We start from the raw sequence: 19,612 nt of genomic DNA, 5'->3' as shown, positions 1-19,612 counted from the left end.
TCAAAAATATGTTCATTTAAACCTGTGTCCTTTAATTTCATCTTTTTCATATTTTAGTATTAAGTATGACAGAACATACATTTGGTGTTGAATAAAATATTTGGACAATTTTTAAAAATTATTTAGTTAATTATTTTATTATAATATTGTATATAAAATAAAAAAAATTATAATTTTATTATGAGCCACGCACAACAACACCTAAATCACCCCACACAAATTACCTTTCCCGCCCACCGAAATATAAAACACAATTTAATACAATATCATCAGTTAGTATAATAGCTTTTTTATTTGAACTGTTTATCTTAAACATAATACAATTAATTCTTACAACCTACTTATATAGTTAATTCCTAACACTACTTATTTTCTATAAAATAATCTGTCATATCGGTATACATATCCAGAAGGTAATATAAGTCCTTTAAATCTTCCTTGTTATAGAGTGATAGAGTTTCATAACAAATCCATCTTTTTCGCATAGTTGAAAGAACAGGATCAGAAGATAGAAGTAAACTATTAAAAATATCTTCATTCTGTGATTGCCTGGAGCATTTTCTTGAGCTGAATAGTTGAACATGCTTAAAATCTCGATTCCTCGCTTCCTGGGCTTCTTCTGTTAACTCTCCAAGTGGAAGAATATTCGATTCAATTATTATTTGACCATGACACAATACTTTGTGTACTGTTGGTGTTAGTTCCCTCCATGATACAGAGATACAAGTAATTTAGAAATTTCAGATGTGTATTCCCCAAATCGATTTTCATTAATTTTATGTTTACTATTCAGTGCCATTAAAATAGTTTTAACTCTTCGAAGCAACTCCTTGTCGATTCCAGTTATTTTTGAAGTAATTTCAAAATCACGAAAAAACCTTCTCGCCGTATTACCGTCATTTGTACTACCGCAACTTGAAAGTGGTTTGTCGATGTTTAATCCCATCTGAACTTTAAATTCTTCTTGGATTCTGCTTTTTTCCGCAGCTCTCAGTTCTTTCAATTCTTCATTATTTTTTGTTGATTTAGTAGGATAGTTTGTTTTTTTTTTTCCTGGATCGCCTTATATGATGGTAATATATTGTGTCCTTTTTCATGCAGAGCTTTCCTTAATATTTGGTACTTATTTCGACTGAGACCCAGTTCCAACATAAGCGCTATTGCTTCCTCTTCAGTAAAATTTGATTATGATGTTGGAGTTGGTATACTTTCCACAATTCGCTTAAGTCGTTTTGGTGATGCATTAGGAAGAATAGTTGCAATATGTACGACATCCATATGTTGGTTTTCCTTTTTCAGCATTTCGTTAAATGTATCAGCAATTTCCTCATTTGAGATTAAAAAAAGTTTTTGTGTGACCCTCTTTTTTTTACCTTGAACATAAGTCTTCGTATGACTTGCAAGGCGCTCCTATTGATGTGTTGTAAGTTGAGATTTCCGTAGTAGTTTCCATCCAACTACAAAATTTTAATCGAAATTTCTTTTGATTTCCATCCACAGACTTACTTTTTACATCAAAAAGTTTTCAATTTTTGATATGCCTGTTTTGTCTACTTTTCTACTATATGTAGTTTTTATATAATTTGAAATGTCTTCAATTCTTTCTGGCCCTTTTGAAGATATACTCCATAAAACGGAACACAACTCTTCGTACTTTAATGTAATCTTCATTGTAGATTTATTAAATATGGTACTTAAAATCTGAGAAGTTTACTTATATACCAATTCTTGTCATTTCCGATACAGGTATTCCAAAGTAAAAAATTACGAATTGTCTACCTATTAACATTTAGGACTATGTATATTACTATAACCTGTAATTCAGTCATTGATATTTCTTATTAGTGAATGAATCGAAATTATCATTACCTGTATATTTTTACCTACATGATCATAAACGAAACAGAACGAAATGATCTGTCGAAAAAATTTAGGTAAAAAATAGTTACAAATTTTTGAAAATTTAAGCATAATAGGACCTTTCAATTATAAGGATAAGCAAACAAATAGAAAATAGGTAAATATAAGATTTAAATATGTGCTGTCATACTTAATACTAAAATATGAAAAAGATGAAATTAAAGGACACAGGTTTAAATGAACATATTTTTGAATGTAATTGAGATATTGGCTTGAAATTTTTTGTAAAGGGTCGAGAATTTCCATATCTAACTAAAAAATGATATTAAGGGATAAATATTGACTAAATTGTTGTAGCTATCTGCGATCCTATTAAAATTTTGATATAAATCATAGTTTTATAAATTAAACAAATATGTAATATATGACAAAATCTTTATTTATGAACAAAACTCAATGAAATTTTCAACGCTTGTTAAATTTGTCATTTCAAATAAGAATATGCAAAAAAAAAAATTGAAAAGGTCAAAGGGCATCCCGCAATTCCCAAAAATAGGAATGAAAATCCCAAAAATGGGATTTTTACTTTTTTGCCCATAGGGTCCACATTTCTTTCAGGGCTGGGAAAATACTTTTGGAGTAAATAGAAAACATATTGAGGTTTCCAAAACTGCTTTCAGTTTTCTGATCCCAGCTTTGGGATTTTAGAACATGTCGCCCAAAGTTGAAGTTTTGATAAAAAATAGGTCATATTCGGAAGGACGCAGTGGCAACATTTTTAAAAAAATAGGACAAGTTTTTTACGCCAAAGCGTTCTGCGTAAAGGTACCTTTTAGAAAACTATAAAATTGTTATATGTTCTTAATAAAAATTTTATTTTATTAATAAAAGAGTTAAGACACATTTTTGGCAAAAAAAACGCCAAAAACCTAAAATTTTTTGAATTTTTAAATTAAAAAACGTATATTTTTGGATCTGTAAATGATATTGATCTGAAATTTTTTGTATATTATTGGAAATTTTGTTTTCTAACTAACAAGAAAAAATTGAGTCCATTTGGTCCAAAATTACGCCCGGTATTCAAAAAAAGGCGGACCAAGGTATGGTAAATTTTGTATCACTAAATTTTTAAATGCCTATAACTCGGATATTATAAGAGATAAGTAGTATGTCCAAGCATGTTTTTTTCAAGATCTCGTCGAGCGCTTTCAGAAAATATAAAAATCTTTGTATTTGGGTGAAAAACAAAAAAATGGCACGAGTTTAAAAATTTTACATGTCGTAGGTACCCTACTTTGAGCCGCCACAGCGCCGTCCCTGGGGCATCTGCAGGGTTCATCTTCAAAATTTAAACTCGAATACTCCTTGGCTACGCTCACGCCAAATTTTATCCCGATCGGATCAGCCGTTTAGAAATGCCAGATTTATTTCCAAAAAATTTCCATTCTGCCCCACTGTGCGACATCAGTTCAGAACGTCTTTATTATTTGTTTCAACAATATTTGCAATTACAAAAATCATGCAGAATCAAAAAAAAAAAATACAAAAGTGTTTACGTCTATCAAAGGTTTGATAGGTCTGAACGTAGCTTTAGACCTGTTTGCTATGCAGACGATGTCGTAATACTTTTAAAGGGAAAGGATCCAAATTACTTGTGTAGAAGAGCTGAGGAGGCTCTGCGGCCTTGAGCTGGGCTCAACCGAGAGGCCTCAATGTTAACCCGGCGAAGACGGAAATCTGTCTTTTCACAAGAAAGACAAAAATTTCTACATATACTGAACCTTGCTTCCTGGGCAAGAAGATACCGGTGACAGACAAAGTTAAGTACTTAGGTGTAATACTTGACCGGAAATTAAAATGGAGACACCACATAGAGGATAGGATCAACAAGGCTCATCGGTGCTGGGCGATATGTAGGAGAACCATATGCATGAAATGGGGTCTTAGTCCTACTATGACAAATTGGCTTTATAAAAGTGTAATTAGACCAATTCTAGCTTATGCTTCAATAATCTGGTGGACTGCTTTGGACAAAAAGTGTAATATCAAACTACTACAGGGAGTTCAGCGTACATGCTGCTTGGGTATAAGTGGTGCCATGTGTACTACTTCAACCTAGGCTCTGGAAACGTTGCTAGATATTCCACCCATTGAAACATATATAAGATATGAGGCGGCGCTTACAGCCGAACGGCTCTTTACTTTAGGCGAACTGGCCAAAAACGGTTATAGGACACGTCATCAATGTATACTGGACACATTGGAAGGTTATACACATTCATCGGACGTGCCTGATCGCATACCAGACACAGAATATGTCGGAAACTTTGAAACGCTAATCCGAGATAGAATGTCTTGGTCAAGCGGAACATTAGAGCAAATACACGGATGGCTCTAAATTAGGGGACAAAGTGGGCCTGGGGTTCTATATTGAAGACCCAGAAACAGAAATATACCACCGTTTACCTAATCTTAACACAAGCTTCCAGGCAGAAGTACGAGCAATAACGGAATGTGTAAATTGGATTAGAATAAATATGGCGCCCACAGGGCTTAATATATTTACCGATAGCCAGAAGGCAATTAGGGCGATATCAGGTGATAGAATTAAATCTAAGACCGTATTGGATTGTAAGAAAGCTTTAACTGAATACTCTCCCAGAGGTAAGGTTCACATCATATGGGTACCAGGCCACTCGGGAGTAGTCGGCAACGAAAGGGCGAATGTAATAGCTTTAAAGGGAAGGGAGCTTGATGTAGTTAACCTGACAAACGCAAAACCATTCGACGCAACAAAAAATTAATTAAAAACATGGATGAGAGAATCCCATAAGGCTTCTTGGAATAATGAAACGGTGGGTAGAACCACAAAGATTCTATGGGGTGACCCTGATGAGAGCAAGACGAGAAATCTCCTCAAAATGAGCAAGTCTGGGGTTAGTATGATGGTACGTATTCTGAGTGGGCCCACAGGATTACGTGCACAACTATACAAAATTGGACGTGCGGATTTAGACGAATGTAGAGCATGTGGAGAGGACAGTGAAACTCTGGAGCACTTTCTTTGCCATTGTCAGGCATTCGTCGAAGTTAGATCCAAGTATCTTGGAAGTGATGTTATTCCGGAAATAATATTCTTAAACAACACCGATTGGAAGATTCTTAGGAATTACGTCCAGGAAACTGAGTTTCTGAACATGGAAGAATAATTCATTCAGTGAACAATTTTTTTTTCATGAATTGGAGCGCACAACAGGCCCGATAGTGGCCTAGGTGTATTTCTTCGGATTTGATGTAGTATACATCCTCCTATCAACCTAACCTAACCTACCTTTCAAGTGATGTTCTATAGTAATTGTGGATTGTAATTTTTCTATGGTGGGAAAATTTTTACATTTTGCTGTGCCAAACGATGACTTTTCTTGCTGTGATAAATTTTGACTATTTTTACTGATTATTCCCGAAAATTTAACACTTCAAATAAAAATAAACTGTTTTTTCGTCCTTTATGAATTTTATATATAAATCTTTTTAATATGAAATGGATTTTCATATTAAAGTGTAAATTTAAAAATTTTTGTTTTTCATTTATTTTTTGTTTCGTAAATTTTTCATTTTCATTTGCCAGAAATTTATATAGCCCAATGAGCCAGTAAAATTTTATTCACCTCATATCTATCAAAAATTTACTTTTAACAGTATTGCTATCGTTTGGCACACACTCAAATTAATAAATATAATAATTAAACAATGGATAACAATGCTCTTAAGTTTTGATACACTCTGTTGGCACACACTCAAATTAATAAATATAATAATTAAACAATGGATAACAGTGCTCTTAAGTTTTGATACACCCTGTTTTTTTGAAAAACAAAATCAAATTGAAAGAATAAATATTTCTATTTTGCCTTTTAATTATGGTTGTGGTTTGAATTGGTTGCACTTTTATCCACGTTAAAATTAACTTACTTATGTAGCTAGAAAAGCTTGATGGGTCATTGTCAGTTGGAGCTGTAGCTGAATTTTTTCACACAATTTCATCGTACTTACATTGTGCTTTGACACATATTCAGACGAACCTACAAGAGGATGCTCTTATGATGTTAGATATACTGCTTCAGCATGTACCCCATTTGGTGGCTGTTCATAGTGCTAAAATTTTTCAACATTTCTTGGAAATGGTATGTTAGGGCAATTTGTGATAAAGCCGGACGCATGTTAACAGTGAATATGGGCCAAAGGCATACTACAATTAAATGACGTTTCAAGGTTTTGTTTTGTTTGCAACAAATGCACTTTGCAAACTTTGGTAGAAAACAAAAGAAGCTTGCGTGAAGATGCCTCAAAAGCCAATAACAACAACAGTAAATTTATTATATTTAGCACAAAAAAGGAACAGTACTAGCGTAATGTATCTGCATTATCCAATGAAATTAGTATCTGCGATGGGTCGGGACAATTACGTTCATACGTGGAACATGAGTCCGCAACAAGTTTATGATGCACGCACTATCGAAACATTGCTAAAACTTGATACAGCCATAACTTTGAAAATTGTTTTGGAAATTATTAAGAATTTATGGCCTCTAATAGAAAAATATGAAAAACAAGTGAACAATCATGATTTGAGTACATGTTTTAAAGATCAAAATACCGATATAATATAATTTCCCGACCCCATAAAATAGGTATATATATTCATGATCCTTATAGGTAGCGGAGTTGATTAAGCTATGTTCGTCTGTCTGTCTGCGTGTTTGTTGAAATCAGTTTTTAGAGGACCCCAGATCGGCGAAATCCGAATCTTCAATAATTCTGTTAGACATGCTTTCGAGAAGATCGCTATTTAAAATTAGAAAAATCGATCCATAAATACCGGAGATATGAGCAAAAATCCGAGACAACCTCTGAAATTTCATAAAAAAGACAAATTTTTTCATGCTTTGAGATATTAGCAACAACAACACTGCTTATTCATTGAGTATTTCGTTTCATATGTTTGGATGCCTGCGTGTTTCATTGACTTGTGTATATTGTTTTTGTTTCTTGGTGTATTCAGTTTCGTATGTTTGGATGTCTGCTGGTTTCATTGCATTGTTTATTTTGTTTTTTTTTTTGTATTTCGTTTCGTATGTTTGGATGCTTTTGGTTTTACTGCCTTATGTATTTTGTGTGTTTATTTCGTTTAGCGTTGTTGTTCATTTTGTTTTGCTATTACTATATTAATGATATAGTCGAGAAAATGAAATAAATTTAAATTTTATGAAATTGATATTTATTAAATACACTATGGTGAATGGCATATAAGATTAATAGTAATATAGTACTCTTACTTGTTTTATTCCTATTTTCAGAGGTAGTATTGCAAAATAGAAATATAGTTTATGTTTGTTTGTTTTAATTTTACGTTGCCCCCTTAACAGTATGATACCACTAAGGAGGGATTATTTGACCAAGTATTTTTTTTACTAAAATAGGACCTATCACGAAATTCGTAAAATCAAGCACTCAAATTCGTAAATTCTTTATTGAAAAAATTTCAGGATTTTTCTTATTAAAATAATATACTATTTACGAAAAACATTAATAAATATTCGCAGCATTTCCAAACAATTATTTTACTAAAACAATAACGCAAATTATTTGTATTTGTACTGAAATTCAAGCAATTATTTTATCTGAAACAGATAAATTATTTATTGTGTTTTGGCAATAATAATACACAAAATTCCTTTTGAATCTATAAAAATTTTGTTAAAAAATATATATTGAATTTTAACAAAAATTTTACTAATTCTATAAAATTAAAATTTGTAGAAAAAAGTACTTACATATATATATACCTACAACAATTTTATTTCACATTCTAGAAACTATTATTTTGTACTGTGAAAACTGAAACACATTAAATGCTATAAACCAAGTAAGAATTATATCAATTCATTTTAGTACATTCCAAAACTTGTTTTATTGTTGTATTCCATATGCTAACATATAAATAAAACTCAAACAAAAACATTTATTGAACCAGTAAAAATGTTTACTGAAAATTAAATTTATTTCAATAAAGTGTTTGTTAGAAAATATTTTCCTTCTGTGTGAAAATCAAACAAATTCGTTATAAAACCAAATAAAAATATTTATAAAAATCGAAATTAATTTTAAGCAAACGATTGTTAAGAAACAAATTTTGCCTATTTTTTCTGTTTACGTTCTTATAATCCGAAATTTAACGCCGATTTCTTAATACTTACAACATATACTTGAAAATTTTGATAACTCCATATATTTCCTTTAATTTAAACAGGTTTTTCAAATCCTCCGATTTCCAAAGTATACAAAAATGCTACTAATCATACCTTGATATACCCGAGACAATAACCATGTTTTATGGATCGGGCATTTTATTTGTTCTAGCAACAAATTAAGACGTATCCTTGTTCAAAATTGTTCAATTCGTATTCATACCACTAATTGAGTCTGATTTAATATAAAAATCTTATCTTATTTTGGACAATGACCAATTTCGGAACCGATATGTAGTGTAAGTTAATGACATGGTCACCATTTGACGATTATTGGTAGTATTTAGAAGTGTGTAATGGATGATTGGAATCAAAAAACTTGTTTTAATTAATGAAAACTAGTACAAGTATTAATAATTTCGCATTTTAAGAAATTAATTTTAGGAAATCCCCATTAAATATCGAATATGAACGCTATATCTTGTTAAAAACGGCAATGAAACGAAATTAATTGAAATTATTGTAAAGAAATAATTACTTTAAAAGTGCATCATAATGAACAAACAAGGGAATTATTGAATACCCGATACAAAACTCCGGGGGTTTAAATATCAAGATGACCTTAAATATGAAAAAAATACTCCTATAAATAATATTCAGGTCAATTACCAAAAATTTTAATTTTTCGGAACTAAAAGTGGATTTTTTCCAAGTCTTTGTGTAAAAAATATTTTATTATAAAGTAATTATATTCAAACATAAATTTTGTTAATATCATGAAACCAAATATATATTGAAATAATCTGTATACTTACTTTTGTGACGTAAATTTTGCACCTATTTAGCTTCACCTTAAATGAGAACTCAAATAACAAAAATATCCAGAAAAAAGTAGTGAATAATAATTATCATAATTGTTTTTAATAAATAAATGTGTTCCTCTTTTGTTTTTTGAAAAAATAATATCCTTTTTTTCAATAAAACCAATTATCAGTATTTCTGTATACTTATTTTTGTGCTTAACGGTATATAGATAGATTTAAACAATGTAGAGGACATTTCTTAGTATTTTATTATTATTATTCATGTTAACAATATCTTTTAAAATACAAGCACGTAGTAATCAAATGTCTCCTCATTCCGTATCCATTATTACAAGAAAATCAATCTGATACTTCATCTAGTCCAGAATACATGTTCGAAGATTGAATAGCCTAGAAAATAAAGAAAATAATTTGTTAATATTATAATTTTTTGTTATAATTGTTTGAAAAAATGTTTTTGAGAATTAAACTTCATTCTCACGGTGCATTTATTAGTCATTCAAGTGTTAATTTAAGGCGAATTCACAAACTCAATCAGCTGATTATTTTTTTCTTCACTTGACTGTTACGCGCTGATGTCAGAGTTTGTTATTGATTACATTTTTATATTTAATACTTCCGTTAAAACAGAGAAAAACTTCGTTAGTATTTTGAATAATTTATGGAAAAAAAAAAAAAATACGAAGCATTTTTTAAACAAATATTTTTCTTATAAAAATAATGAATAATCGAATGGCGAATACCGACCAATAGCAATACTAAGTTTTTTTCAAAAGTATTCGAGAAGGTGTTATTCAAACAAATGAGTATATACATATACGAAAATCGATTAATGACTGAAAAACAGTCTGGGTTTCGTTCCAATCACAGTTGTATAACATCTTTAGTCGACGTCTCTGAAAATATAAGACGTGAATTTGAGAGTGACAAAATTAACATTCTAGTATTGCTCTACCACTCTAAGGAATTTGATACAGTTAATCACAAAACTCTGTGTTCAAAATTGAAAACTTTCTTTAACTTTTCTAACACTTTTACGAAACTAATTTCATCGTATCTTTCGGGACGTACACAGTCCGTTTATGCTAATAACACCATTTCTACGCCTATTTTTAGAAGGGGAGTACCTCAAGGCTCGATTCTGGGACCACTATTGTTTTCAGTCTATGCCAATGATCTGCCTAATCAACTTTCCCACTGTAAAGTACATATGTACACTGAAAAAATTCCATGTCTAATATATACGAAAAATGTCGTACATTGTACGAAGTGTTTGATTATTCATACAAAATCTCTACAAGCTACTCCTGCCATTAATCTTATTATAAACAACCAAAAAATCTAAATTGTTCATAAAGTTAAAAATCTTGACATATTGTTTAACAATACCTTGACATGGTCGAGTAACATAGATACATTAGTTATTCAAATCTATGTTAAATTAAGAACACTATGGGTAACCCAATACTTTACACCCATCAGAGTAAGAAAACTCCGCACGAAAGCTTATTTAATATCAGGAATTCTATATAACAGTGAACTTTTTGGAAACTGCGACTATGTTAGTAGAAGAAAGCTTAAAATGCTCTACAACAATAATATTAGATATGTTGGTAATGGTGTCTGCAACTTCTCCACAGATTTATATGATGTTTCCTTTGAAAGCCTCTTAATATTCGTATTTTGGTGTTTTTACACAAAATTATTTATACAAAGGAACCCGAATACTTATATAACCATTTAACTTTCGCCAGATCAAGAAGAGGTAAACGGCTCATAACACCTTTGTATCGCTCTCTTACATCTGACTGGCAGTTCTTAACAAATCAATCACGTCTTTGAAATACTATTCCACCTAGCGCTCAACTTATAAACAACGCAACACATTTTAAGAAGTTTTTGTTTAGTTTGTTTTGTTAATTCTATGTTTTTTTGTTAAATGAATGTAATTCGATGTTTTTTTTTTGTTAAATAAATGTATTTTCTTATTCAATTTATGTATGTATCTTAAATAAATATTTACGCCCTTATTCACAAACAATATTTTTATTTTATAAAGAGTTTATAAAACAAAATTTCCATACAAAATCTAATTTATAAACTGTTTATAAAATAAAAATTTTGTTTGTGAATAAGGGGGTTAGTATTTAAACAATCTTGTTTGCAAGATTGTAGAAGGTAATGAAAACAACACACTTATACAAATAACAACAAAAATTTATTATATTATTAAGTAATGTGTTTACTAGTAGATTTGACCATCCACTCAACAGGAAGGCACTTCCGGTACTTGTAATAAGTCTGGACAATGATCTTCACTGTATGAGCTTCAGAAGTCTACTCTCATTCTACACAGCAATGTCGCTGCTTTTATACCAGAGAAGCTCAAGATTGCCATTTCATAGCACGCGTGATAGGGTAAGGAAATTCTGCTGACGCTAAGTTGATACATTAATTTAATTCTTCTTCTTTTTATAATGAGCAATATCAGTTGGTTTGCTCTCAACTTGAAAAAAAAAAATCAAATCAGTTGCTGATCAGCACTTGTCGAAGCAAGGTCTGTGCGCGACGTTTTTAAAATACACACAGAAATACAACAACAAAATTTTGAGAAAGACGAATTAATGTAGGAGAACATGAGAGAACAGTTGATAGTTTTTTATCCCTTTCAGGGTCAAAAATAATTTATGTCGAGAAAAAAACTTGAAAACTTATATTTAAGATAATTTGAGTATGCTGAATTCGGGAAAAATAATATTTTTTGATTTTGGATTTTCCCTAGTGAGTTATAGAAGGTCAAAGTTAAATGTCGAATATATTTGACATTCGAAAAACAGTCACCAAAAAGTACCACCAATATTTTTTATGAATATTGTTTTGTAAAATGTCTTCTTACACTTATATCAATACAATACAATTTAAATCTGTATAGTCCGATCTAGTAAAATACTATTTTTTTTGGCCATTAAATGAAGCTGTTTTTTATATATTGTTTAAAAGCACTTTTTAAAAAGTAATCATTAGTGACAATTTCTTAAAACCTGATTTTAAAATATTTTACAAATACGGAAGATCTTTCAAAAGCTCAATTATAAACATAATAAAGTCTTAATTTTCATCAAAAAGAAAAAAATTAAAACTAAAGTTAAAAATTATACTCAAAAAAAGCCTTGAAACATAGTCTATTGTAATGTCGAATATATTCGACAAAACCACGGAAAGGGTTATATATAGACTTTGATATACGCTGGCTGTCAAAATCCATATAAAATATATGACAGTTAGCATATACTTTATAGTTTGTAGTCATTTTATTAGTATACTTTTATTTTGAATTGAATTCTGTTCTCTGCTGCTTTACCAACACATATGGTAGTATGTGTTTGAGCACCACTGATTTATACCCTTATTCATACACAGTTGTCATTAATATGATGCGATCATTAACATAAACATAGTTGCATAAAAATGTAATGACAGTTGAATGATAGGGTTGTATTTCACAAAATCCGTTAAATTCAAAATTGTACGTTAAATTAAAATATTGGTCTGATTTTTAATAGTGTTGCATTCTACATAATCGTTAAGCTTTGAAATACTGTTTTAAATAAAGGAGTTATCAAAAATATTATATAAATAAACATGGCCTGTTACAGTATTTAGTATATTGTATCCCTAATTTAATATTATAACTTTTTGGCACATTTTATAACGTTTATATTACTCTACTGTAATTATAAGATATTATCTTGTTATACAGGAAATCAATCAATAAATAAATAAATAATTGGTTCGCATGTACCAACTTTATATATTTTTCTATTAAATGTTAACAAATTAAACAATATTGTTTTATATTTTATATTTACACTTCGTAGATAACGTGATTAACTAAAAAATTTCTGTTCCGGAATACTTTATATAAAAAAACCGAAATGAGGTATTTACCCGACCGGTGGAAGCTATCTTCTACGTTATGGTTAAATATTGAGATCAATTAAATTTTAATAAAGTGTTTTATATTTACACTGTGTAGATAACGTGATTAACTAATAAAGTTCTGTTCCGGAACGCTTTTAATAACAAAACCCATATGAGGTATTTACCCGTCCGGCGGCAGCTGATTACAACGTGCAAATCCTAAAAATTACTCCTAGAATTTTCCATATGCAACAAAGATTCATTCATTCGGAATATAATTTTTACATAAATTTACATTTTTATGTTTATTTTTCACAAAAATATTAATTTTACAATATTTTAGGCATAAACTTAAGTTTTGCAAATTAATCTGCCGGAGTAGAATTTTTCATTTGGAACAAACATTATTCCATTCAGGGTATATTATACACAAATTTTAATATTTTTATGTGTATTTTTTATAAAATACACATAAAAATATTAAAATTTCATTTTCATTGAATCTGCCAACACTATGAGCGAGTGAACGTGTTTTTTAGTTGCGATCAACTAAATTTTTTTTTTTTTATTGTAAAAATCAATTTTATTTTTATTAATACATATATATGTATGTAAAAGCAAAAAAAAAACTTTTAAATTATTAAATAAATCTCAATTCAAATAACTTTATAAAAAATTTTAAGAAACTAAAATAATTTTGTACATAATACTAAAACTGTGTGTGCTGTATATAAAAGGCAAGTGCATAATAGTATACATACAAAATAACAACAGTTAACTTTTTTATTTTATTACTGTCTCCCCTAAAGTCAGCCACTTAACTAAGCATAATAAGGAACACCACTTTATACTCTATTCTACAAATATGGCACCGGCTGCTAAATGTTAAATCTGCTCAAAAAATGTTACTCGATCTGATTCTTGTGTTGAGTGTGAGTCCTGTAAAGTCGGGTTTCATACTATCGGCCGTATTTATAAAAACTTATTTTAGGTTTATTAAACAATTTTAGGCAAAATTCAGGAAAATCGTATTTATAACGTGAAATAGCTTAAAACACCTTCAATAAACCATTGACAATTAGAAGAACTTTATTGTAGGCTCGACCCTTCTTTAAGCCAACAATAAGTTGATTTTTAACAATTTTTTTCTCAGATAAAGATTTTTCCGGTAATTTTAGGTTGATTGCGAAAACTAATTATGGTTTCTTTTAAAATAAAATCTAAAAATTCTAATTTTAACGTTTACAAATTTGTAAATAAAATCCCAGAAAATTTTTAAACGATTATATTTTGAGGAAAAGACTCAAATCTAGGCATTATTGGATTAATGCATGAATATTTGACAATATTCCAATTGTCCAGCACTATTTTTAGGCAATTTGGAAATGCCCGTTGTCAACCAAATGATGGACAAAATCATTTGATTTGGCTTTTTCAAAGTTTGTTGGTTAAATATAATGCCATAAAGTAATTAACCATGTAAATTATATTGATTAGTGTTATACTAATGCAAAATATATTCGCCGGCATTAAAATTAGTCAAATATCAAAGAAATTTATCAATATTTGCAAAAATTTATCAAAAATTACAAGGAAAATAAGTAAAAATAAGAAAATGTGTCATAGTGATGTATATTTTGTCGCAAAATATCCGTTATTCGGATACTTTTAATAATAATTAGAAATTATATGTTATATTTATACATCTGAACTAAATAGACATTTATTACAGCCATATATATATTTGTTTTTATTGTCAAAAATCTATTATAAACAAAAATATGGAATTAAGAAAACCGAATCAACGAATATTTTATCCTATTTGTACGCAACACTAACACATAAAATGACAGCCATATTGTACAGTGCTGCCAACTTAAACATAAATCAGCACAATAGTTAATATACGTTTATTATTTGTTTATGAATATCACAATTTTATTAATGGGTTTTAAGGCTAAAGTGTGCTTTAACTATTGAGTGCATTAAAAGCAAAATAAGATTTTTTTATAAATACAAGCGTATGTGTCTAAATGCCTTAGATAAGTTACAGCTTGATTACAATTGGAACCACAACCGCTGTCGACAATTAGTTTTCATACATTTTGTATGGAGAGCAAAATATCGTCTTGTGGTTGGCGATATTGTGGTTGAGCGCTCTCTGGCGATCTTCTCACTTTTCTCTCATTTTCATGCTGTAGCGTTGCCATATGTTCATAACATTTTGCTAAAAATCTTGCAAAATTGCAAAAACAGGGTTGTTATAATGCGCATTTTTCGCTAAGTTGATACATTAATTTAATTCTTCTTCTTTTTATAATGAGCAATATCAGTTGGTTTGCTCTCAACTTGAAAAAAAAAATCAAATCAGTTGCTGATCAGCACTTGTCGAAGCAAGGTCTGTGCGCGACGTTTTTAAAATACACACAGAAATAAAACAACAAAATTTTGAGAAAGACGAATTAATGTAGGAGAACATGAGAGAACAGTTGATAGTTTTTTATCCCTTTCAGGGTCAAAAATAATTTATGTCGAGAAAAAAACTTGAAAACTTATATTTAAGATAATTTGAGTATGCTGAATTCGGGAAAAATAATATTTTTTGATTTTGGATTTTCCCTAGTGAGTTATAGAAGGTCAAAGTTAAATGTCGAATATATTCGACATTCGAAAAACAGTCACCAAAAAGTACCACCAATATTTTTTATGAATATTGTTTTGTAAAATGTCTTCTTACACTTATATCAATACAATACAATTTAAATCTGTATAGTCCGATCTAGTAAAATACTATTTTTTTGGCCATTAAATGAAGCTGTTTTTTATATATTGTTTAAAAGCACTTTTTAAAAAGTAATCATTAGTGACAATTTCTTAAAACCTGATTTTAAAATATTTTACAAATACGGAAGATCTTTCAAAAGCTCAATTATAAACATAATAAAGTCTTAATTTTCATCAAAAAGAAAAAAATTAAAACTAAAGTTAAAAATTATACTCAAAAAAAGCCTTGAAACATAGTCTATTGTAATGTCGAATATATTCGACAAAACCACGGAAAGGGTTATATATAGACTTTGATATACGCTGGCTGTCAAAATCCATATAAAATATATGACAGTTAGCATATACTTTATAGTTTGTAGTCATTTTATTAGTATACTTTTATTTTGAATTGAATTCTGTTCTCTGCTGCTTTACCAACACATATAAAACTATGGTAGTATGTGTTTGAGCACCACTGATTTATACCCTTATTCATACACAGTTGTCATTAATATGATGCGATCATTAACATAAACATAGTTGCATAAAAATGTAATGACAGTTGAATGATAGGGTTGTATTTCACAAAATCCGTTAAATTCAAAATTGTACGTTAAATTAAAATATTGGTCTGATTTTTAATAGTGTTGCATTCTACATAATCGTTAAGCTTTGAAATACTGTTTTAAATAAAGGAGTTATCAAAAATATTATATAAATAAACATGGCCTGTTACAGTATTTAGTATATTGTATCCCTAATTTAATATTATAACTTTTTGGCACATTTTATAACGTTTATATTACTCTACTGTAATTATAAGATATTATCTTGTTATACAGGAAATCAATCAATAAATAAATAAATAATTGGTTCGCATGTACCAACTTTATATATTTTTCTATTAAATGTTAACAAATTAAACAATATTGTTTTATATTTTATATTTACACTTCGTAGATAACGTGATTAACTAAAAAATTTCTGTTCCGGAATACTTTATATAAAAAAACCGAAATGAGGTATTTACCCGACCGGTGGAAGCTGTCTTCTACGTTATGGTTAAATATTGAGATCAATTAAATTTTAATAAAGTGTTTTATATTTACACTGTGTAGATAACGTGATTAACTAATAAAGTTCTGTTCCGGAACGCTTTTAATAACAAAACCCATATGAGGTATTTACCCGTCCGGCGGCAGCTGATTACAACGTGCAAATCCTAAAAATTACTCCTAGAATTTTCCATATGCAACAAAGATTCATTCATTCGGAATATAATTTTTACATAAATTTACATTTTTATGTTTATTTTTCACAAAAATATTAATTTTACAATATTTTAGGCATAAACTTAAGTTTTGCAAATTAATCTGCCGGAGTAGAATTTTTCATTTGGAACAAACATTATTCCATTCAGGGTATATTATACACAAATTTTAATATTTTTATGTGTATTTTTTATAAAATTTTTTATTAAATACACATAAAAATATTAAAATTTCATTTTCATTGAATCTGCCAACACTATGAGCGAGTGAACGTGTTTTTTAGTTGCGATCAACTAAATTTTTTTTTTTTTTTATTGTAAAAATCAATTTTATTTTTATTAATACATATATATGTATGTAAAAGCAAAAAAAAAAACTTTTAAATTATTAAATAAATCTCAATTCAAATAACTTTATAAAAAATTTTAAGAAACTAAAATAATTTTGTACATAATACTAAAACTGTGTGTGCTGTATGTAAAAGGCAAGTGCATAATAGTATACATACAAAATAACAACAGTTAACTTTTTTATTTTATTACTGTCTCCCCTAAAGTCAGCCACTTAACTAAGCATAATAAGGAACACCACTTTATACTCTATTCTACAAATATGGCACCGGCTGCTAAATGTTAAATCTGCTCAAAAAATGTTACTCGATCTGATTCTTGTGTTGAGTGTGAGTCCTGTAAAGTCGGGTTTCATACTATCGGCCGTATTTATAAAAACTTATTTTAGGTTTATTAAACAATTTTAGGCAAAATTCAGGAAAATCGTATTTATAACGTGAAATAGCTTAAAACACCTTCAATAAACCATTGACAATTAGAAGAACTTTATTGTAGGCTCGACCCTTCTTTAAGCCAACAATAAGTTGATTTTTAACAATTTTTTTCTCAGATAAAGATTTTTCCGGTAATTTTAGGTTGATTGCGAAAACTAATTATGGTTTCTTTTAAAATAAAATCTAAAAATTCTAATTTTAACGTTTACAAATTTGTAAATAAAATCCCAGAAAATTTTTAAACGATTATATTTTGAGGAAAAGACTCAAATCTAGGCATTATTGGATTAATGCATGAATATTTGACAATATTCCAATTGTCCAGCACTATTTTTAGGCAATTTGGAAATGCCCGTTGTCAACCAAATGATGGACAAAATCATTTGATTTGGCTTTTTCAAAGTTTGTTGGTTAAATATAATGCCATAAAGTAATTAACCATGTAAATTATATTGATTAGTGTTATACTAATGCAAAATATATTCGCCGGCATTAAAATTAGTCAAATATCAAAGAAATTTATCAATATTTGCAAAAATTTATCAAAAATTACAAGGAAAATAAGTAAAAATAAGAAAATGTGTCATAGTGATGTATATTTTGTCGCAAAATATCCGTTATTCGGATACTTTTAATAATAATTAGAAATTATATGTTATATTTATACATCTGAACTAAATAGACATTTATTACAGCCATATATATATTTGTTTTTATTGTCAAAAATCTATTATAAACAAAAATATGGAATTAAGAAAACCGAATCAACGAATATTTTATCCTATTTGTACGCAACACTAACACATAAAATGACAGCCATATTGTACAGTGCTGCCAACTTAAACATAAATCAGCACAATAGTTAATATACGTTTATTATTTGTTTATGAATATCACAATTTTATTAATGGGTTTTAAGGCTAAAGTGTGCTTTAACTATTGGGTGCATTAAAAGCAAAATAAGATTTTTTTATAAATACAAGCGTATGTGTCTAAATGCCTTAGATAAGTTACAGCTTGATTACAATTGGAACCACAACCGCTGTCGACAATTAGTTTTCATACATTTTGTATGGAGAGCAAAATATCGTCTTGTGGTTGGCGATATTGTGGTTGAGCGCTCTCTGGCGATCTTCTCACTTTTCTCTCATTTTCATGCTGTAGCGTTGCCATATGTTCATAACATTTTGCTAAAAATCTTGCAAAATTGCAAAAACAGGGTTGTTATAATGCGCATTTTTCGCCATGTGTTATTATTAACAGAAGATATTAAATGAAAATAATAAAAATTAAAATGCGAAAACATATTTATTTTATTTTATTCTGAATAATATTTTAACCATTTCTATTTATAGAAAGTTATATCTGATCAAATTTTCGAAATTAAAAATCATTAACCCTCTAAAAACCGGGGTCAAAATAAAATTTTTATATATTTAATATTCTTCATTAAAAATAGCAAAATATTGTGTATTTAGTTATGAATACTTTTTAACAAACTACACGAAAATATATCCAGAAATCTAGGAATCAAACTTCTTCAAAAATTAACCCTCTGTCGTACTTGGGGTCAATTCAATACCGATTTTTTTAAACACAACAAAACACTTTTCAAAAGATATTTTGTAAAATTAATTTTCTTAAAGAATTAATGGATATATATCCGGTATTTGTTTTATTGTATTATTTGAATGTAGTAAAAATAACTTCTAAAAAGTTTCATCAATATCCATCAACAAATTAACAACATCATGCTCTTATTTCTTGAAGAACATAAAATATTCAAAATTTTGATTTTGACCCCGGTGTTTAGAGGGTTAATGATTTTTAATTTCGAAAATTTGATCAGAAATAACTTTCCATGGACTCGGAAATAATAATCGCAATTTAATTAATCAAAATTAAGGAACAATTGGTAATAATATAATTTTTACTTAA

General features: G+C 28.9%; 1 protein-coding gene across 1 annotated transcript in view; it reads right to left on the bottom strand.

Moving 5' to 3' along the window:
* Positions 1-9,162: 9,162 nt before the first annotated feature.
* LOC119601232 (eukaryotic translation initiation factor 4B) overlaps positions 9,163-19,612 on the bottom strand; it is a 109,606-nt gene continuing 99,156 nt past the window's right edge. Inside the window, exon 5 of the mRNA XM_037952034.1 lies at positions 9,163-9,322. Coding sequence (XP_037807962.1) covers positions 9,272-9,322 — 51 coding nt within the window. The 3' untranslated portion in view covers positions 9,163-9,271. The remainder of the gene's footprint in view (positions 9,323-19,612) is intronic.

This window comes from Lucilia sericata, unplaced genomic scaffold (assembly GCF_015586225.1).
Source record: "Lucilia sericata isolate MDLA Ls3-8-SP2 unplaced genomic scaffold, ASM1558622v1 Contig000152F_arrow, whole genome shotgun sequence".
NCBI lineage: Eukaryota > Metazoa > Arthropoda > Insecta > Diptera > Calliphoridae > Lucilia > Lucilia sericata.
Note: the sequence above shows the minus strand (reverse complement) of the source record. Positions and strands in the feature narration are given on the sequence as shown.